The sequence below is a fragment of the Lepidochelys olivacea genome (assembly GCF_965140295.1).
Source record: "Lepidochelys olivacea isolate rLepOli2 genome assembly, chromosome: 10".
Taxonomy (NCBI): Eukaryota; Metazoa; Chordata; order Testudines; family Cheloniidae; genus Lepidochelys; species Lepidochelys olivacea.
Genome location: NC_140420.1, coordinates 7509456 through 7530472, shown reverse-complemented (window position 1 = coordinate 7530472; position 21017 = coordinate 7509456). Strand labels below are relative to the sequence as shown.

The 21017-nt window shown below is 57.2% G+C and overlaps 1 protein-coding gene across 1 annotated transcript in view; it reads left to right on the top strand.

Annotated features, from left to right (window-relative positions):
- MYO15A (myosin XVA) overlaps positions 1 to 21017 on the top strand; it is a 79353-nt gene that overhangs the window by 12452 nt on the left and 45884 nt on the right. Inside the window, exons 13-30 of the mRNA XM_084641370.1 lie at positions 429 to 524; positions 909 to 1040; positions 2613 to 2738; positions 2973 to 3050; positions 4554 to 4708; positions 5186 to 5231; positions 7077 to 7201; positions 7591 to 7708; positions 10955 to 11130; positions 11996 to 12080; positions 14087 to 14140; positions 14711 to 14792; positions 15665 to 15795; positions 16990 to 17085; positions 18129 to 18364; positions 18989 to 19167; positions 19806 to 19878; positions 20436 to 20627. Of these exons, the coding sequence (XP_084497496.1) occupies positions 429 to 524; positions 909 to 1040; positions 2613 to 2738; positions 2973 to 3050; positions 4554 to 4708; positions 5186 to 5231; positions 7077 to 7201; positions 7591 to 7708; positions 10955 to 11130; positions 11996 to 12080; positions 14087 to 14140; positions 14711 to 14792; positions 15665 to 15795; positions 16990 to 17085; positions 18129 to 18364; positions 18989 to 19167; positions 19806 to 19878; positions 20436 to 20627 (2180 nt within the window). The remainder of the gene's footprint in view (positions 1 to 428; positions 525 to 908; positions 1041 to 2612; positions 2739 to 2972; positions 3051 to 4553; positions 4709 to 5185; positions 5232 to 7076; positions 7202 to 7590; positions 7709 to 10954; positions 11131 to 11995; positions 12081 to 14086; positions 14141 to 14710; positions 14793 to 15664; positions 15796 to 16989; positions 17086 to 18128; positions 18365 to 18988; positions 19168 to 19805; positions 19879 to 20435; positions 20628 to 21017) is intronic.

The following is a 21017-nucleotide window of genomic DNA, read 5'->3' as shown; positions in this document are numbered from 1 at the left end:
CGTGGGCCATCTCACAGCTCTGCCAATGTGGCTTAGTCTCGCTGTGTATCATTATCTGCTGTTCCAGTCCGGCTGTACCAGTGCATCTCAGTCCTGATCCCCCTCTCTCCCCCTCATGGGGCCTCCACCGCTGCTCGTCCCACAGCCCCTCAAACCCTGACCTGCAGCACCCCTTGCTATTCCAGTCCTGAGCCTCTCCTCGAGAGATGCAGCCAGTTGTGACCAATGTTGCCATTTTACATGGTCCTTCTGTGATGAGCACCGATGGGAGCGAGGCTGCGGCCCAGCAAATGCATTTGCAGTTTGGAGAAAAGCCAGGATTAAACTTCTAAGTACAGGGGTAAAAGTCTGCTGTGCTCACTCACTATCCCTTAGCCCTGCTGCGCCTGCTTCCAGGCATGCTTTACATGGGTGTGTATTTTCCACAGGACCTCAGCTTTAACAGCTTCGAGCAGCTATGTATCAATTATGCAAACGAATATCTGCAATTCTTCTTCAACAAGATCGTCTTTAAGGAGGAGCAGGTGAGCTGGGGAAGCTGGGTGGAATCGAGGCAGCGCCTGGCCTGTTCCTGCTACCTGCCAAACCTGCAAGTGAGAGAACAGTCCGGCCCCCCTTTATAACACCTCGGGGAAAGCTACACTGGGTGCTACCATTCCTAGTCCCCAGAGCTTACTTCAAAGCCTGCAGGGCAGGCTCCAGGATTATTTGAAACCCCTCATTCTTTGAAGGCCTTTGGTTGATCCCCGTGCCCCCTGGATAATGGGTGTTCTTCTGGAAAAGGTCGGCCTAGTAAGAACTATGTCAAGGCCAAATAATCGTAATAAAGACCTATAAGCCGGCTGACTAAGCCCGAATCACTGCGGCCTTTTGCTACCCCGTGACCTACTTGCATGCGCTTCCTGCAGGAGGAGTACGTCCGGGAACAGATAGAGTGGAAAGAAATCACCTTCAGCGACAATCAGCCCTGCATCGATCTCATTGCTCAAAAGCCACACGGGATTCTGAGGATCCTGGATGACCAGAGCTCCTTCCCACAGGTAGTGGCGCTGCAGAGGGCTTAGCACTGCCCGCGGCTTATTGGAAAAATGCGGTTCATTTTTAAAAGTGATCACGGCGAGCTAACCAGAGAGGCGAGTGCCATTAGCTCCTGCAGATGCCGTGGTAATGGGGCTGATCCGCCAGTCCCTGGGTTCATTCCCATGCCTTGATCTCTGTAAAGGCAGACAGCCTTATTTATATACTCTGATCCTTGTGTACGTAAGCTTTAGATAGGGATCCTGGAGGCATCCTATGGTCACGCTAAAGACATTGGTTCAAATTCAGAGCTGCTGCGTGCAAAGGTGCAATCCCACTGTCCCCCCACCAGGGATGGAGGTGGCCAACCAGGGCAAATAAACTGGAGCAAGGGCAGGATTGGAGCAAAACTGCCATGAAACAGGAATTCTTTCCTCACCGTGGGTGGATGTGGGCACATCAGGGCCCCCTACTGGATGGAATCAGAGTTGCACAACTGTGTGTCACAGGCCCTATGCTGCTGGATGAGATTCTCCTTTAGCTCGCGTGTTAGGAGGGCCTGGCTTTCAGGCTGTGTCCATACTGAAGCTGGAGATGTAATCTCCCACTCCGGCAGCCATACCTGCGCTAGCTCTGACAGAGCTGGCATGCTAAAAATAGCTGCGGCCACATGGGGGGTGGGACAGGTTAACCTTCCCGAGTACACTCCTGTCTGAAACGCTAGGAATGTACCCGGAGCAGCTAGTCTCTCCCATCGCCCATCCAGCTGTGGCTACACTGTGAATGGTATATCTACTCAAGAAATCACACTCTAGCTCCAATGTGGACATACCCTTTGAGCAGGAAGGTCTACAGTTCAGCGGCTGTGTTGCTGTGGAGTTGTGAGTGGTCGTGGGGACACCTGTGCAGCATGGAGAGGTTCAGGAAGTTCCAGGTGGCCGTAGATTGTCTACAGTGGCTTCTAGCCAGGGATCTCAAAGAGCATTTACAGATGTTAATAAACGACGCCTCCCAAGCCCCCTAAGAAGGAGGGGACACTGAGACGTGTAGCAGTGAGGTGACTTGCCTGAGGTTACACAGTGAGTCAGTGGCAGACCTGGGAACAGATCCCCCAAACACGACTGTCTGACTCAGAGTTCTGTGCTCTAGCCATTCGTCAGTGCTCCTTCCAGCTTGTTGCCCCAAATCCAGGTGAGTTTTACCTGCTTTCAGGTTTCATTCCAAATGTTTGGCCAGCTCTGCCAAGTGCTCCCTGTGATGTAATACTCCCCACCTATAGGCCAATGCTGAACATGGTGATGGTGAGGGGAGATATCAGAAGTTCCTTCCTGACCCTTCAGGTTATCAGTTTACATGCCCTGAAGCATGAAAATTTTTTCCACTCCTAAGTTCATATGAATGGCTCCCAGTGTTACCAATGCTCATGTAATCACCCAGCCCTCGATCTGGCTGACTGCTGATGCAGAGCAGTCCACAGGGGCTGGTTAAATAGTGATAAAGGCTGGCTAGAACAGTGAGGCTGCATGCTTGTGGCTGTAGCCTGCAGGCAGTCAGGTTGCCTACTTAACCCCATGCACCCCTATTCCTACTTCCAGGCCACAGACCATACTTTCCTCCAGAAGTGTCATTACCACCATGGCTCCAACGCATTATACTCCAAACCAAAGATGCCTCTCCCAGAGTTCACCATCAAACACTATGCTGGCAAAGTAACCTACCAGGTGAGTGGCTGGAGAATTGGGATTCAGAGTAGGAGCAGTGCTCTGTAGCTGCCAGTCTGGCTCTCTTTCCCACAGCTGTGCCGCGAGCGCTAGATCCTCAGCTGGTGTAAATCACAACTCCAGAGGTGCTCTGCTGGCATACCCCAGCAGAGAATCTGGCCCTTAATTTCTAGATCTTCCATGTCATACCCAATGGGTTTGAGTAACTGGGGAGGGATCTGTTTATTTTTCCAGGTGCACAAGTTCCTGGATAAAAACTATGATCAAGTTCGCCAGGACGTGCTGGACCTTTTTGTCAACAGCAAAACCAAAGTAAGGGCTCACGCTGGCCTCTGACTCTTTGCTGCCATTGCTGGCGGCGCTGGCAGGGAGAGTGGCAGGGAGGGCGCTGGTGATGGATCTGGGGGTTGCCTGATGGTATGGTACAGCAGGATTGCATTTTCTGTAAGAGGCAGTGTTGCCTATTAGACAGAGCGGTGGACTGGAGTCAGGAGACCAGGATTCTAGTCCCAGCTCTATCTCTGGCTTATTGGGAATAGACTTCTCTCTGGACCTCAGCGTCCCCGGATGATACTGACCTCCTCTGTAAAGTGCGTCGAGGTCTACAGATGATCAGAGCTAGGTGTGATTGTTACATGTGCTGCCGCTCGTGAGACTCCCTTTCCCACTCAGAGCAGTGGCCACAGTGAACATAATTAGCTCCTCCAGTGTTCACAGGGCTGCCATGTGATTTCCCCCCTTGGAACGCTGTCATGCCTCTGGGCAGTATCTGTTATTTGCCTCTAAAGAGCAGCCCGTCTGCTTGCTCTCTGCCGAACAATGTGAATCCTGGCTACCGAGGCAGAATCATGGAAATCGGAACTAGAGAAGGCCTCTGATGTCACCTCCTTCTTCCCCGGGGCTTGGGGCAGGATCGGTCCCTCTCATAGGTTTCCCAGGGATTTGTCCAGCCGCTGAAGTCCATTCAAGAAGCTTCTTGGATGTGAGTGGAATTGGAACTAGAGAGGTCTGTGGGTAACCCAGAACACGGAGACACCTGCCAACCTTACGGGCTCTTGTTAATCCACCTGGCAAGTTGGCCAGCGTGGTTTGTAAATGTACCGCCTTCCCCCAAGACGGCGCTCCTGGGCGGGGTGTAACAGACAAGGCCACTCCAGGATTTTGGAGAATACTCACATGCAGATGCTAGAGGCAAGCACTTTGACAGCCACTGAACTCCACTCATTCCCGATTTACTTGCCCTGTCTCACTCCAGCTAACTCGGCCGATAGCACTTTGCTCTTCCCTAGCGCCTTTGGTCTGAGTATCTCAGACAGATCGCGTGACAAAAACCAGATAAGCTTCCCAGCATCCCATGAGGACACAGTACGGGTGATCCCATTTTGTAGGTGGGGAAATCGAGGCACAGAGCAGGGAGGTGACTTTCCCAGGATCACACAGTAAGTCAGTGACAGGGCTGGGAAAAGAACCCAAGAGTCCTGACTCCCATTCCTGTGCTTTAAGTTTTGAACCCTCTGAGGATACACTGTGCACATAACGAACAATAATAATCCCTAACTCTTATCATCGGTAAATCTCAAAGAGCTTCACAGAGGAGGTCAGTATCATTATGCCCATTGTACAGATGGGGAAACTGAGGCCCAGAATGGGGCAGTGACTTGCCTGGGGTCACCCAGCAGGCATTGGCAGAGCTGGGAATAGAACCAGGTCTCCTGAATCCCAATCTAGTGCTTTATCCACTAGGCAACATTACAGAAGACATCTCAACAGAGCCTTATTCCTTCCTGCTTTTTAACTATGCCCTTCCCTTCCAAGGTGGTGGCCAATCTCTTCTTCGGCCATGCCCAGTTGGTGGCCCAGCAGAGGACCATGATGGGGAAGAACAGCACCGTCACCCGGCGGTATAAAGCACCTACGGTGGCAGCTAAGTTCCAGCAGTCACTCCTGGACCTGGTGGAGAAGATGGAGAGGTGAGTGAGCAGAGAGCTTAAAGAAACAGGGATTCAGAAAATTGCCTATTCAGAGTGGGGAGGAAATGGGCTGGTGGGAAAGATCTGGCAGCTCCTCATCGTTCCACATTCCGGAGTGGGGTATAGACCGGCCCAGAGAGTCGTCCCGCAGAGTCCTGGTCTGGAACACGGAGGGAAGGGATCTTTCCAGGACATTGTAACAACATAGTTGCAATACACTGGTCTCCAGAGCCAGAAGCTAGGACTCTCACGGGGCCCAGGGGAGTTAGGTGCCTTGGAAAGTCCCTGCCGGCGTGGCTGACGTGCCTGGAATGCTCTGTGGTGAAGACAGCTGGTCAGTACTCGGCTTGGTTTCACGGTCACCGTGTGCAGCAGAGACCTCCCAGCACTCCCTGGGAAGCCCTGTGGCCTACAAGCTTGTGGGTTCCTTGGTCTCGGCTCCCCCAGCGGATAATCCTGTCTCTCTCTCCGATTCAGGTGCAACCCGTTCTTCGTCCGCTGCCTCAAACCCAACAACAAGAAGGTAAGAACACGCCATGCGGCTGGTGGGGTGGTGGTGGGGAGGCCGGATGCAGGGTTAGCAGTGCCAAGGGTATGTCTCATTGACATAACCCCGGAGGGGAGTTCCCCCTTCTCTCCCTGTTTCTATTAGTCCTGGGCACAATGGAAATGGTGGGCTGGGGAATGGGCTGTATGGAGAGGGGCTAGGTGTCCCAAGAGGTCTTGTACCTGTGCTGAGCAATGGCTGTGCCCCTGACGTCAGCTGGAGCTGTGGGTGCCCAGCAGCACCTCTGAACATCACGTCTTACCAAGGCACCCACAAAGGGAGCCCACTTTTAAAAACGGGGGCCAAAGTGACATGCCCAAGGCCACCCTGTGAGCCGGTGGCGGGGCCAGGAATGGAAGCTGCAGTTCCTGATTCTCAACCCTGGGCATTACTCACTAGATCTGGCTTCTTCTTAGCATAGGGAGTAAGGCATGGGTGTCCTATATGGGCACTGTGATAAGTGTGCCCAACCCTGGCTGGGGTCACAGTGGGTGCTGTAAAGGGAGGGGGCTGCTGGTAGCCCAGTGCCTTTCAGTTCTGTGCCACGCGGCCTGCAGTGCACCGGGCAAGTCTCCAGTTATGGCTTCACACTGTTCCCCAGCCTGGATCCTATCGCTCTAAAGGCTGTTTGGTGAGATGTCTGGCCTGCAGCTGCCTCATTGAACAAAGGGAGACAATGCACCGAGACTGGACCTCACCCATTGTCTCGGCTTGTTTGCTCTCGAGCAAACACACCTCCTGCTTTTTACCCACTCCCTTTCCTGGTTACCCTCCCAGCTTCCTTTGAGAGAAGAACCAGCTGCTGGGCCAGAGAGACAATAACGCACTGCATTGATGTCTGTCTCTGGCCTCACGCAATATGTGTCCCAACTATCCTCGGCTGGGTGGAATCTCAGGCCTGCTTAAGTGTGTGTGATCACATCGCCCTCTAGAGGCTGAAACTGTGAGAGACTATAAGCCAGGGGTTCTCAAACTGGGGGTCGGGACCCCTCAGGGGGTCGTGAGGTTATTACATGGGGGTCGTGAGCTGTTAGCCTCCACCTCAAACCTCGCTTTACCTCCAGCATTTATAATGGTGTTAAGTATATAAAAAAACTGTTTTTAATTTATAAGGGGGAGTCGCACTCAGAGGCGTGCTATGTGAAAGGGGTCACCAGTACAAAAGTTTGAGAACCACTGCTATAAGCCTTACTATCACCACACAGACTGCGCATTCGGCCACTTAAGACACATCCGGCCTGGGTGACAGCAACCACTTTATTCCTGGAATAGCATTTGTCACAACCGAGCAGATATAAGCTCTTTGCAAACATGCTGCTTGACACTTTATCACAAAGAGTGGGGTGAAAAAGCTCTGTCCAGAGAGGAGAATCCCCTTGGAGATCAGGCTTTAGTTGCCGGTAGCAGGAGGTTTGCAAGCAGATGAACTGCACAAAAGCATTTCAGTAACATCAGGAAATGCGATGCTTTAGCCATGCTGTCTCGTATGCAAGAGATTCCTCCTCCTCATTGCCGCCTTCTTCATTTCTTCCTCTCTCTTCTCCCCCAGAGCTCTCCCGAACCAGTGACACTCCCCACACCTAGACCCCGATTCAGCAAAGCTCTTAAGTAAATGTGGAGCTTTAGGTCCCACTGAAGTCAGTGGCCTGAAGTTGAGCATGTGTCTGAGTGCTTGGCTGAATCGAAGCTCCAAGGCCGAGGATGCTGCATTGCCCCTACACAGCCACCAGCCCTGTCTTCCTCACTCCTGCTTCACTTGGCTCGAACGGGTGATTAAAGCCAGGCTGTAACGACCCCCCTCCCACCTTTCCTTTTGCTCAGGAGCCAGCTGTCTTCGAGGCAGACATTGTCAGCAGCCAGCTCCGGTACTCTGGAATCCTAGAGACCATCCGTATCCGCAAAGAGGGCTTCCCAGTTCGCATCCCCTTCCAGATCTTCATCGACAGGTGCTGCTGCCTGGAGTTGCGGATTCCAGACTGAGAAGCTTTGGGATGGGGGTGGGAAGGGGCATTTCCCAAGAGGGAGCTCGAGCAGACAGTGGGAGTGGTAGGGAGGGAGGGCAAGGTAGATTCCTCATCACTCGAATCAGTTGTAAAGGGGCTGGTCCCCCACACAGGGGGAACACACTGTAGGGAGCAATCCAGTACCGCCCCCCACAGGCGGCTCCTATCAGGTCTCTTCCCTCTCTAATTTAAATGAGTACTGGGGATCGTGTCTCCCGAATTTCTGTTCTGGGCCCCGTTCTTGGCTCTGATGTGGGTGGAATTACTCAAGAGGGTTTGACTTGACTTGAGTCTGGATCTCATGCCTTAACTGTGCTCCCGGGGCCCTACAGGTACAGGTGCCTCTTAGATATCTGGCCTGGCATCACCCCAGATGGCGTGAGCTGTGTAGAGGTGCTGAAGAAGCTGTGTGCTGTGAGTCCCACCATGTACTGCATTGGAGTCAGCAAGGTACGGTTGTTGCCTTCCCCTTTGACCATGGCCAAGAATCTCTGCGTAGCCTGGACAGGGGAAGGGAAATCAAGGGCAAGATGCTGTACGGATTCTGCCTATGGTGAGGGCTTATGGCTGGCTGGATGATGTCTCAGCCTGGGGAAACCCTGCACCATTTGTATCCTGTGGGCCACAGGATTTGTTTGCAGGGACTGGCAGGGGAAGCTACCTCTGGAGGTTCCCCTGCATGAACCAGCCGCTCCAGGGAGGGCAGAGAAGGGCCTGGGCGGCCGGGCAACATTTGTCAAGGTTTGTGGACTGTTAGGGAGACTGGATCAACGTCTGCAAACAGAGCGGAATCCCAAACCATAACGATGGGCCTAAGGTCACATTTTCAGTTGTGCCCACGCAGCGTGCACGTGCAGCCATGCCCACGGAACGGCGTGCCCAGCTTGCACGTGGAACTGCACTTGTGAATCAAGTAACGGCACTCACGAGTGGCCCCTGGTGTGCAGAGTGGGTTCTCTGCATGAACACTTACCTGCTCGCATGTGCAATCGTGGCGACTCCGTGCACACCATTGCACACACACTTTTCACACGTGCACGATATAGGAAAATTAAATCCTAACCCTACCATTATTTCCTGGGGCTGCCCTGTCTGTCTGTCTGTTGTCTTGAGTCTTTGGCTTAGATTGAAAGCTCTTTGGGGCAGGGGCTGTGTATGGTTCTGTGTTGGTACAGTGGGGTCTTGGTCTCTGACTGGAGCTCCTGCATGCTACCACCATACAAATAATAATAATGCTAATTATAATAATAATCAAGCCCAGATTGTGCAACACTTGTTTGTATGAATCCCATCAGTTCATGCCTGCCAAAGGCCTCCTGGAAGAAGGGTGCTGAACCACTCCAGAAGTCAGTATCGCCAACCCCAGAAGTTCAAAAATCATGAATCAGACCCCCAACTATCATGTGATTGGCCCCAGTATTATGAGATTTTAAAAATATATTATGTTTTTGATTTGGCTTTGATTTTTGAATTCCCCATGTGTGTAGGGCAGTTATGGTGTGTAATCGCCCCCTGTCCTGCCAAGGTGCGTGTGGGGCAGTTACTGTGTGATCTCCTGCTGCCCCCCACACTCCCCCCACAGGGGTGTGTGGGACAATTAGTGTAGCCAATAAGATGGTTCTGGCCTTGCTGCAGAAGCTCTTGCTGTTGCTTGATGGTGCAGAGCTTTCAGCTTCTCTCCACCCCCCAAATTCTAATTAATGAATTATCTGTCCCTCCCCCAGCCCCACATCAGCTTTACCCCCACAACCCACAGCCTCATTTGCAGTTGCAGGGACTCCTCACTGCCCTGCTTACCAGCCTTGGTGTAGCAAGGATTGAGAGGGACAGGGGGGAAGAGCAGGGAGCAAACTGAGCCCGTGCTCACAGGAGGGAGGGGCAGGAGGAAGTGAAAAGAACCCAGCAGCTCATCCCTACCCAAAAACTCCTCTTGGCTCATGGGCCAGAGCAAAGGGGGAGTTCTGCCTGCATCTGTGGGGGCTGTGATTGGCTGCCCATCCCCAGGAGGCAGGGCAGTGGGGAAGGCAGCCAATGAGGGGATGTCCCCCCACCCCAGGCAGGGCTGAAATTGGCAAGAGAGTGGGAGCATCTCATGTCATCGCCAGACATGCTCCAGTCCTGGCCGAAATCCTTGCGTGGAAACGGCGTGAGCTGGAGGCACCGCGAGTGAGCGGTCATTGCAGGCGTTCATTATTCCTTGTCTTTTGGAAGCAGCCAGAGGGCTCAGTGGGCCTCAGGGCCCCATTGTGCTGTGAGCTGAACAAAGCAGCGGGCTCCCCGCTCCCCAGATCATTCAGACATTACACAGACCAAATCTTCTGCCGTTTCCAGCGCTGGGCCGGGGTGAGGTGGGGGAGTTATGGTCTCTGCTGCCCCCACGGTGGTCAGGGAATCCCCAGACATTCCCCTGTTTCAGGTGGGTTTCCTGTGGGAGCCATTTGCTATGGCTGAGCCGATGTCAAAGCCCAGAGACTGCAGGGGTCTGTTGTGTGCAGTGCTTTTTTTTAGAGTGTCTGCATGTCTCTGGGGATTTAGTCCCTGGATCTTTGTCCCCATGTCATAGAGCACTGCCCAAAGCATGATCTAGTCCCCTAGAAACACTCTGCCTGCTGGGCCTGGTGGTTTATCCCCGACTGGTGCTAGGGCCCGTAACATTGGCATGTGATGCTCTGTCGGCTCTGATCACGATGGGAAAATTCAGACGTGCCCTTCACCGTAGTGCCCACGGCCTCTTTGATAGCCAGACCTGTTGGGAGTTGGAAACAGACGTTGTCATAGCGAGAGTGATTACAGCTGGCATTAAAGGGACACTGGCTGGAAGTGGGCATGGCTGCCATCCTGCATGGTGACGGTACTCTTGGCCTGATACAGCCCTGAAAATCCTGCTGCCAAACTGGCCCCCTGGAGCCCTGATTACATGAGGTGGGGGTCAGAACTTGGGCCCCCAAGCTGCTGCAGGGGATGCTCGTGGCTGGGGTTGCACCCTCTCTCCCATGCCTGGGCCACGTCAATGACCAGCTCTCCTTGCTCGCAGGGAGGGTCACTGGTGGGCAAAGCTTTCGGAGGCGAGGGGAGTCCTTGATGCGCCAAGGAGAACCCTAGCTGGGTGACCTCAGCTAAGCACAGCCAGGGAGCTGGGCTTGCTGGGATCATGGGTGGGGGGGTCCATTAGGCCACACTCTCCTCCCCCACCAGCCCCGCTCACGAGCTGCCACGGGATGGAAACTGACGAGCACCCCCCCTGGCCCAAACACCTGCGTCTTTGGATGCCCTGGGCCACGACTGTGGTGCCCTGCCTTACAGCCATCAACCCCTTGGCGTCCGGACTCGGGTTGCCCTGCTGTGCAGCCCTCAGCAGAGTGGGATAATGAGATGTCCTGTGGCCATCTGCATGCAGCTCACGCGGGGCAGAGGCTTAAGCCAAACCCTTCCCAACCCTACTTTGCTAATTCTCATAGAGCCTGCCCCAGACCCCACTGAAATCAAGAAGAGTCTTTCCATTCCCTCCCACAAGCGCTGGGCCAGGCCCCTGGCACTGGGAGCAGAGGTCCCATGGAGGTCAGTGGGAGTGGCTGGAGCCTGGGGCAGAAGCAGGAGCAGGCCCCAGCCTGGCTGGTGTCTGTTGGGTGAGCAGGTCAGAAGCTGCCCCCCGCAGGGGTGGGTGCTGATGCCTTTTCTCTCTCTCCCTGCTGCCAGCTGTTCATGAAGGAACACCTGTACCAGCTGCTGGAGAGCAAGCGGGACCGTGCCCTGCACCTGGCAGCGCTCACCCTGCAGCGTTGTGCCCGCACCTTCTTCATCAAGAGACGCTTCCGCTCACTGCGCCGCAAGATCATCCTCCTCCAAAGCCAGTCCCGGGGCTACTTGGCCAGGTGCTGGGGGGTGGGGCACCGCCGGGGTGCCGCTCTGCCCTGCCGCGCAGAGGCCCAGCCAGCCTCTCACTCTCCTGCTTGGGAAGGGCCGCGGGGACGAGCTACTGGGGGACCAAAGCCCACACCAAGGCCCCAAGCCCTTCGGGGCGCCCCTGGGCTGAGTTTCGAGTGGCCCTGCGCTGAGCTTTGGGATCAGGCGGGATCCAGGCAAAACCAAACCGTTTCAATGGGCGGAGCATAGACTATTAGAGACATGTTCGAAACACGGGGGGGGGGAGAGGGGGGGAGAATCTGCCCCCACTGCACTGGTGTCAAGGCCTATGGAGCAGGCACGACCTTTCACCCCACGGCAACCCCCGCCCCCCAAAGGACCTGATCCAAAGGCCATTGGCAAGATTCCCATCAACATCAGTGGGGTTTGGCTCGGGCCCCCAGCTTCCGTGTTACATGTATGTAGAATCCTTGGGTAGAGTCCAAACCAGCGGGGCACCTGCAAGCGAGCCGTGCTGCCGACTGTCATTGGAGGATGGGCTGAAAATCTCTGTTCTCTCCCTAACCATTCCAGCTAGAAGTTGCGGAGGGGAGGACGGGGAGCTGGACTGGGAGCATCCGGCAGCAAACGGGGGACAGGCTGATTCGGTGCCATAGGAGCACTCTGGTGTCACGCACCTATGGCCAGTGCTGGTCAGGCAGAGCCCAGAGTCCCTTCCCTGTGCATGACTTCCCACCTTCCCGAAGCTGAGCTATTTGTTCCTGTTATTTGGGCAGTGCCAGGGGCCTTCCCCCTGGGCTGGGATCTGGGTACGGGGCCCGGCGTAGAGACTTCCACCTCCTCCACTAACCACGGGGTTGCTGTCCCCTGCAGGCAGAGGTACAAGAGGCTGAGGAAGAGTCTGATCAAGTTCAGGTCCCTGGTGCACATGTACGTGAATCGCAGGAGGTACCTCAAGGTGAGAGCAAGCGGCTGGCGCGGCGGAATGGCCCGGGGGGGCGATGGGAGGGAAGGGGGTCATGCGATGTGCCACGGGCCTGTATCTCAGGGAGCTCCGTCGGTCAGGACTAAGGGGCAACAGCAGAACTGTGGGGGGCTCAGGGGTGGAATAGCAGGTCGGGATTGAGGGGCACTGGCAGAAGCTTGCACTGTCTGTCCTTGTCTCTAGCTTTTGCTGTAGCACCAAATTCACCCAGAAAATCCAGAGTGTATTTAGGGGTAGGGGTGTCATTACCAGTCGCTCAGGCAGAAGTGAGGACGTAAGAACAGCCAGGCTGGGTCAGACCAATGGTCCGTCTGGACCCGGATCCTGTCTTCTCATGGTGGCTGGCGCCAGATGCCCCCGGGGGAGTGAAGAGAACAGGGCAATTTATCAAATGATCCATCCCCTGTCCTGGCTCCTGCGCTGTGGGGGTGGTGCAGTCAAACCATCTGGCTGCTATGGGCCTGTGCCACACGGGGCTGGTGTTAGTGACAGCCGCTTTGCACAGGGCCAGCGACAGGGGTGTGACTCTGACCAGACGTGTAGGAGACACCGACATTGACGGAATTCATCGAAACCTGACTGGAGTCTTTGAAAGTGTGTCTGCTCCCTGCCCCACCAGCACAGGGGTGTTGACTGGCTGTCACATGGGAGTGAGATCCCAATGCTGGCACGTGCCCAGAAGCCCCTGGAGAGATGTGTGATTGCAGAGGGAATGGCATTCAGGTTTTGGACTCCAGCCAGTGCCGTGGGCCAGGGCAGGATCCTCTGGGCCAGAGCCAGCTGCTGAGCTGCTGGAAGTGAGAGCATCTTGTATGCTCCTGGTCCGCTGTCAGTGGCATCTGATCTTACCCGTGATGCTGGCTGGGGGGGAGGGTGTTCCCCTGCTGGCTGGGGACTCGGGAAGCTATGGATAGCCTGCAGTGGGGGTGCAGATCCAGCCGTGCGTGACCCCCCTGCCTAAGGGAAAGATGGAGGGCGGGGAGCTGCAGAGCGTATGAGACGCTCCCCCAGGGTGAGGAGCCCCCAGTAGCCACTTGCCTTGCCTGTGCTAATGCCCAGCCCTGCCCATGGCTCGCTCCTCACCATCTGGCCCCCAGTGCTCCCAGTTCAGAGCAGAGACTCTCTGGCTGCTGTGCTGGGGGTGGGAGATCTGGGCCAGGCACCCGCGTGCCGGCACAGGAGGAAGGGTTAAGCCTTGACTTCGCCAGCTCTGTAGGCAAACAAACAGAGCAGCCTCAAAGCAGCGAGTCCCGCCCCGGCCAGCTGTTCAGGGATGAGCACGTCCCCTGCCCCAGGCACGGCAGCTGTGCCCCCAGGAGCCAGTCGGGGCCCATGAAGAGTGTCTGGTTCCAGCTGGGTGGCAAGGACACGGTGAGTAACCAGCCAGAGCGTCCGGCCCAGCCTAGCCGGGTGACAGGGACGAGCGCAGGGGAGCCAGGCGCAGCCTCTCTGCATGTGCAGGAGGGATCCTGGTGCCCACTCCCAGTGCCTGCCTGGGCGTGGGCACTGGGCTGTCTTCTGATACTGATGGGCCCCGGGGCTGGTCTCCTGCTGCCTTTCTTCCAGCGCTCAGGACAGGGAGAGGATAGAGCCAGGCATGGTGCAGGCAAGGGCTGGGCACCCTTCCCGTTCCCAGCTCTGCTGATACCCCCCAATACAACCTGCAGCCCCCTGCTATCCCAGCGCTGGGCTCCCCCCACAGCTGTGCTGAGGGGGGTGCTGGCAACAGGGGAGCCCCTCCAGGTCTTGCGTGTCCATGCGCTGTCCAGCCACCAGCCCAGCCTGCTGTACCTCGCCGTACAGAACTCTGATCCTGCTGGTTTGGCTTCATTCCCGCATCACCCTCCCGCGCCCCTCCCATCCCGGCCAGATTCCTAGCGGGCAAGTGACCCGGCCCAGGCACCCGGAGCCATTCGCACAGCAGCCGGCCAGGTGTGTGTCGCGGCTGCTCTCCACGTGCCAATGTGCTCTGCTTTCAGAGGAAGGAGGAGGCTCGCAGGCGGGCGGAGGAGGAGCAGAAGGCGGCTGAGCAGGTACCGCCCGGTGGCCTCACGTGCAAGCATGCTGGTGCGTGTACGTGTGTCGTGTGTGTGTAGCACGGGCAGGGACAGGTGTGCGAGTGCACGGGTGCGTGGGCGGGAAGGATGTTTGCGCCTGCATGCTGATGCGGGTAGAGGGCACACCTTGGACGTCGGCGGGGTGGGGAGTGCATGCCACTGCCCCTCAGAGTGTGCGTGTGTCCCCCCCCCCGGGCTCTGCGGTGGGTGAGGTGTGCCTGGGCTGGGGGTGGGCTTACGGTAGCTGCCCACTGGAGCAGTTCTGGGTCACGTTCTGCTGTTGCCCGCGTCAGCTGGACTCGGCCTCCTCCCGATACCTGGCGGGGATGGTCGAAGGGCTCAGGGCCCTGCGGAGCGAAGCAGGTGGCGGTCTCTCCGTCTGTGGGTCCTGCTGCGGCCGGGTTCTGGGAGCCCAGCCTGGGCTCCCCCCGCACAGGGGATTGGACCCAGAGAGGTGATGGGAGCGGGGGGAGCCTGTTAGATCATCCAGCTCAGCACCGGAGGAGAGCGTGGACGGTGACGGGTGTCTCTGTGCTCTGCTCTCAGGAGCTGACCAAGAGGGAGGTGGTGGATGTAACGCACCTGGAAGTCCCCGCTGAGCTGGCAGGGCTGCTGGAGCTGGCAGCAGGTAAGCGCTCATTTCCCACAGAGGGCTGGGTCGGAGCAGCTGGGAATGGTCCAGTGGCGATCCAGGCCACTAGCAAAGTCAGCTTCACCAGCACCGTCCTACTGTCCCTGTGGACGATCCCATGGGGTGTTCACCGAAGACTGCCCTGCTAAACATCTGCCTGCTTATGTGCAGCTCAGATGCCAGACTTCACCCCAGAGGTGGTTGCCCTGCAGTGATAGGTGAGGAACTCCCTAAATGTAGGGGGGTCAAATTCTAGCCAACTACTGCACCCCTAGTACGCCATGGGAGTCACGAGGGTGCACTGAAGAAAAAGGACCTGTCCCCCAGCCTGTTAAATGCCTTGGGACCCTCAGGGAGAAAGGCCGGCTAGAGATGGAAACTGTTATCACAACCAAGTCAGCAACATTGCACCAAGCTTCCGTCTAAACAGAGACTAGAGCGACCCCTTCCCAGAGAGGAGGCAGCAGGGGTCCAAACAGACTCGATTCTAGGCAGAGCTGTCTAGTGGTTAGAGCAAGGGACAGGGTTCAGGATGCCTGGGTTATATTCCCAGTTCTGTCATTGGCCTCTGGGCCTCAGTTTCCCCTGGAATACTGTTCGGTTTAGCTGGGCCACGTTGGTCTAGGAGTCTCCAGAGAGAGTCAGTGAGCGCTGTCTCTGCCCCGCCCCAAGAAGGAGCTCAACCCAGCCTCCTGGCTGCACCAACACGGGTTTGATTCTGACCTGCCCTGGAGCCAAAGGATCCAGGGCTGACACCCCCCAGGGAGCTTCTGTTTGTTGCCCACCTTTATTCCATAAGCCAGTGGCAGGGGCTGGAGCCCCTCCACCTCCCCACCCCACTGACTCCTGGTGCCTCTGTTCTGCCCCAGCTCACAAGCCGATGAATGCTCAGTGCGTCGTTCCGGTCCCTTCGCCCAAACTGCAAACGAACTCCCAGCTCACCCTGCCGCTCGACATCAACAACTACCCAATGGCCAAGTATGTGTGGGTCCACTTCCAGGTAAGGGAGACACTGAGCAGCCCCCTGAGCCACTCCGTGCCCTCTAAAGAACGGGCAGTATAAGGAGGGAGTGATGCTCAATAGTTAGCTGGGACCGGAAGCCAGGACCCCTGGGTTCTATTCCTGTCTCTGGGAGTTAGAGAGCGTGCTGGGAGTTAAAACTTCAGGGCTCTCCTCCAGCTCTGGGAGGTAGTGTTAAGTGATTACAGCAGGGGCCTGGGAGTCAGGACTGCTGGAGTCTCTTCCCGCCTCTGCCACTGACTCGCCGAATGACCTTGGGCAAGTTACTTACCCGCACTTTCCCCATCTGCAAAACGGGGCCAATGGTGCTTACTGACTTCCCAGGGAAGTTAGGAGGGGCCTGATCCTGTGACATGCTGAGCACCAGGTAAATGAGCACGGAGGATGCTGAGGCTTGGATGCAAGGGGTGCCTCCAGGCAGATTGTAGCATCTATGAATGGGCCTGAGTTTAAAGGGACTCTTTTGAGAGAAAATGAGACGATTGGAGAAAGGAAGTACGCTTCTCTGGGATCCTGGCTCCCCTTTGATCACTGAATCAACGTCCCTGACCTGTGTGTGCCATGTGCCTTCTGGGTTTCACTCAGCCCAGACCGGGATCCTAGCCAGCTTTATTCTAGTCCGTCACGTCATTCGGGTCTCATGCATGCAGCAGGATGCCACAATCCACAGGCAGATGTTCGCATTTTTGTCCAGAAGATCTTGTCGTCATCTCATTCAAATCCTCACTCACGCGTTTCTCTTCCCAGGAGATTGTGCACAGCGTCTGCTGGTGACAGGGGCCGGGTCCTGCTCTCCACTCTGCTCCTGGAGTGATGGAATCACTCCGTGTGTGAGAGCAGAATACGGCCCCTGGCTCGGCATTTGGCCTGTGCCTGTCTCGTGGAAGTGGTGTGCACACGTGCAATGCCACTGTCTGACAGACCGTTCTGTATTTCTCGAGCTGGATGCTGGCCTACCGCTGGCCTACCTCCCTCACTTCCCAGCTGAACACGCCGGGATTGGAAGCTCGGTGCTGGGGGATTTTGTAATGTTCCTTGAGTCACCAATGATCGTTCCAGCCAGGACCTTTCAACGGACCTGGCCTGTTGTTGGCCTTCATGGCTGCCCATAGTCTGAGCTTTGCCACATCCCTGCAGCCGAGTTCAATGCGCCTGTCCTCTATTGCCCCGCAGGAGCCATTGTTTGGGATGCTCTCCGTGCCACTGGCATCCCCTCTGACCCAGCTGGAGGAGGAGCTCGTGCAAGAAGCGCTCAGTCTGTTCAAGCTGGTAGGTCGGCGTTCACAGCGTCTCCTGGCCTCGTCCCCAAGGCCTCTGGTTTGTCCAGAGCGTCTGCTTGCAGTCTGGGAATTGCAGAGGAAAGGGAGCAAGGCTCCATCCATCCAAGGAGTAGGAGAATTCATGGCCAATGGGCATAAGTCCATAAATCAGTTTGAGCTGGAGGCCTGGGATGCCCCCTCATGTCCTGCCTCCAGCCCCTGATCCCTGGCCTGACTCTGCTGACCTGGCCATAGGCACATGCTCAGAGGGGCCTTTCAGCAGGGATGGAGGGAACAAGACCACCAGGAGTTCACAGCATTGCCATGGGACCTCATGGCTTCCCCAGCGCCAGCCCAGCACCCACGACAGGTGATGCTAAAGATCTTCACCCCCCATCTCTAAAGGGGCTCCCTGTCCCAGCCCACTCAGAGCCCAGGGTGGTGGGGCTGGGACAGGGAGCTCTTCAGCAGGAGAGGGTCTTGTCTTCTTCCTTCCTGCTGCAACAACAGTTACGGCACTTGCACGTCATTCTGCCTGGGATACCGTGCTGGGGAGGAGACCCTGAGGAAGGGGAGGAGCGGGAGCAGATGCGGCCTACCTTTGGCAGGGGCGAGGAGCAGCAGCATGGCCACCACACTGCCCACTCGGGTTTGGCCTTGCAGCGCCCCGTCACGATGGAGGGGTCTGGGGCCAAACCTGAGTGGGGCACCCTGGGCAGTGGGGCAGCCAGCGCTGCTCTTCCGCCCCCCTGGCCAGTGGGGCCAGCTCCTGGACCAGTGCTCTGCCCAGGGGCCTGCCAGCCCTGTCCCCTCTCAGGGACGGGGGGTGACACTGCACCAGGTGGGCACAAAGGCAAGGGCTGGGTGTGTCACTGGGACCAGCAGCTGCAGCGTGGATGGCTCTGTGGAGATTGATGATGCCTCCGAGGAGAAAGATTTCTGGGGGCACCCCTGGAAAGAGGGGGGAGGCCTGTCTGTGTTGCGGGAAGGGAAGGAGAGATTTCTGACCATTGCTCAGTATCCCATATCTCCTGGACTCTCTCTCGGCGGTAGATTCTGCGCTTCATGGGCGACCCACACCTTGGTGGCACCCAGGAGAACCTGTTTGGGAACTACATCGTTCAGAAGGGGCTTTCGGCACCGGGCCTGCGGGACGAGATCCTGGCTCAGATCGCCAACCAGGTGTGGCGGAACACCAACATCAACAACGAGGAGCGGGGCTGGCTCCTCCTGGCCGCCTGCCTCAGTGGCTTTGCCCCCTCCACCAGCCTGGAAAAACACCTGCTCAAGTGAGCACTGGGGCTGGGGCAAGGCTGTGAGGGAGCCCAGGGGACAGGGCTAAACCCTCTAGCTCCCATGGGCTTCAGCTAGAGGTAGGGGTTCCCAGCACTTCTTAAATCAGGCCAATCACATCCCTCTGATGGTCCCAATCCTGGGCTCCTTCAAGCCCCCTTAGCTGCCAGCGAACCCTATGGGAATCAAGGGCATCCTCACATACAGCTCCTCCGCAGGGCTCAAACCTGCAACCTTCTGCCCCAAAAACCTCTGGCTTGTACCCCTTGAGCTAAAGCAGGAACTCCTTTTGCTGTACGGCAGCAGTAGGCTATTGTAATCCCTGAGCTGACCTCTAGGGGGAGACATCAGCACGCACACGAAGCGCAGGGTATTGCATCAGCACCTGGAAAGGTTGGGGCTGTTGGGTGCACAACCGGAGACATGCCCCTGCCTCGCGGCTCCATCCTGGCTTCCAGGTGGCCCGTGGCATTGCCTGGAGAGCGCGAGTCAGTGAAAGTCAAAGGAGGTTGTGTCCTGCTCCGTTGTGCAGATGCATGTCCTGCTGGCCCAGCCTCCTCCCAGCCCCCATTACTCTGCTGGCCCAGCCCCCTCCCATGGCGTCCGTCCTTCCTGTGTAGGTTTGTTTCCGACTACGCCTTTGATGGCTACAAGCCGGTGTGCCAGCACAAGCTGATGCAGGCCATGCTGCGGTCCCAGCTTGGCCCCGAGATGGCCCGGGCCTACCCGCCATCGCTGCTCGAGTGGACGGCCAACAGGCAGAGAGCAAGCATGGCCTTGGACGTCTACTGCTTCAACGGTGAGGGGCCTGTGGGACGAACCCAGGGGCCTTGGTCAAGACTCAGCACATGGGGTGAGGGAGATTGAGGGCGGCTACAGGGAGAGGTGATGCCACTGCCCTGGTGGGCCAGACGCTGGTGAGCCTGACTGGCACCCTGCGCACACCCCCATGACTCAGTGGGGACTCACGGGGATTAGTGAAGGCAGAATGTGGCCCAGAGTCTAGGCTCTTGGGGGCAGATAATGCCAGGATCTTGGGGAACCGGCCCCAGGGTGAGAGGGGGCGTGGGGGAAGCAGGGAGGTTTGGGCTGGGCCGTTGCACTTGCAGGGTCGATCAGGACTGAGAGGCAGACCGCAGCCTGGGAAGCGATGTGCAAGGGAAAATGGGATGGGAGGTGAGGGAGTGGGGGTGCAGTAATTTGCGGGAGCCCAACATTTGGGTGCACTGCAGCCCTCATTTAGCCTTAACAATCCTCTGTTTCCATCCCTTCCCTGGGCCCTTCTTTCTCTCCCCAGCCCTGGGGGCAGTTTTGCCAGTGCGTGCTCACTGCCCCACATACCCAAACAGACTCCAGGTGCTGGGGGTGCGGGGGTTGGGGCTGGGGTTCGGCTGCTCAGTAATGCAGCAATTTGACCATCTGCTCTTAACTTCTCAGGTGGCCACTTCTCCTGCCCCATCCGTTCCTGGAGCACAGGGGAGGAGCTGGCAGGCGACGTGCTGAAGCACAGGTAGGGAGGTTTTGGCCCTGCGGGGGATGGCACCTGCCCCATGGATCTGTCTGCTCCGTGTCCCACAGGGACTGTGGAAGCCCTTGGCCCACACTGCACTAGGCAAAGCCGGCTAGGCTGGGGCTCTCTAGTCATGTAGGAAGCAGTGACTAGCTAATGCTACACAATTTGGATCCAGATTCCCAATGGGCAGGGTGCATTTGGATCTGGGGAGCGAGGGAGCTGGTTCAGGCCCCATCTCTAGCCATACGCAGCCCCTCTGGAGTAAAGCAGTGAGCCCTTCCCAAGCAGGGCCGTGGGCTATCGCAGCAACTGCTGGCTGTGGAGCTGGTGGGCCCTACTTCTATTTCGGCAGCTGTGGGTGCGTCTTGGGGGGCGAATATCACAGCAGCTGCTGCTGGGTCTCGATGCATGGAGGGCCAGGGCCTGGCCTAGTGGCGGGGTTGAGCAGGCAGGGCTCACCCCACAAAGGCCTTCCCTGGGCCTGCTCTGCCTCCGTGCTGTGTCCCCCCACAGGGGTGCGCTCTCCTGGCTCAGAGGCTGTGCTTTGCCTGCAGGGGGCTGACGGAGGGCTGGAGGGGCTGGTCCGTCTCCATGAAGGATGGCGCCCAGTGGGCCGAGCTGGCTGGCCACGATTACATCCTGGACCTCATTTCCGACCTGGAGCTGCCCAGGGGCTTCCCCAAGCAGAAATCCCATTTCATCGTCGCTTCAGAGGGGGTGGACAAGGGCAGCGGCACTGCCAGTGGGTAGGTATCCCGGGGATGCGGTGTAGCCTGACGGGGAGAGCCCGGCTGGGCCCGGAGTCCCATGAGCTCACAGCGGCTGCAGGGGTAAGGGGGGTCAGAACCCCAGATCCCCGACGTGCAGACCTTTTCCAGAGCCGCTTGGAGCATCTGGACACCCTTCCCAGCAGCCCTGCTTTTCAAGGGCCAGCTACCAGAGCGCTGGGCCCCTTTGAAGCTCCCGATCATTCAGCTGCATCGAGTGCAGCATACATGCCACTGCAGGCACTGCAAACGCTTTCTGAGAGGCGTGAGGTGTGGCCATCGGAAGGAGGCGTGGCCAGAAGTGGGGGTGTGGCCTCTGGAGGGAGGTGTGGCCTCTGGAGGGAGCGGAGTATAGGACTGGGAGCCAGG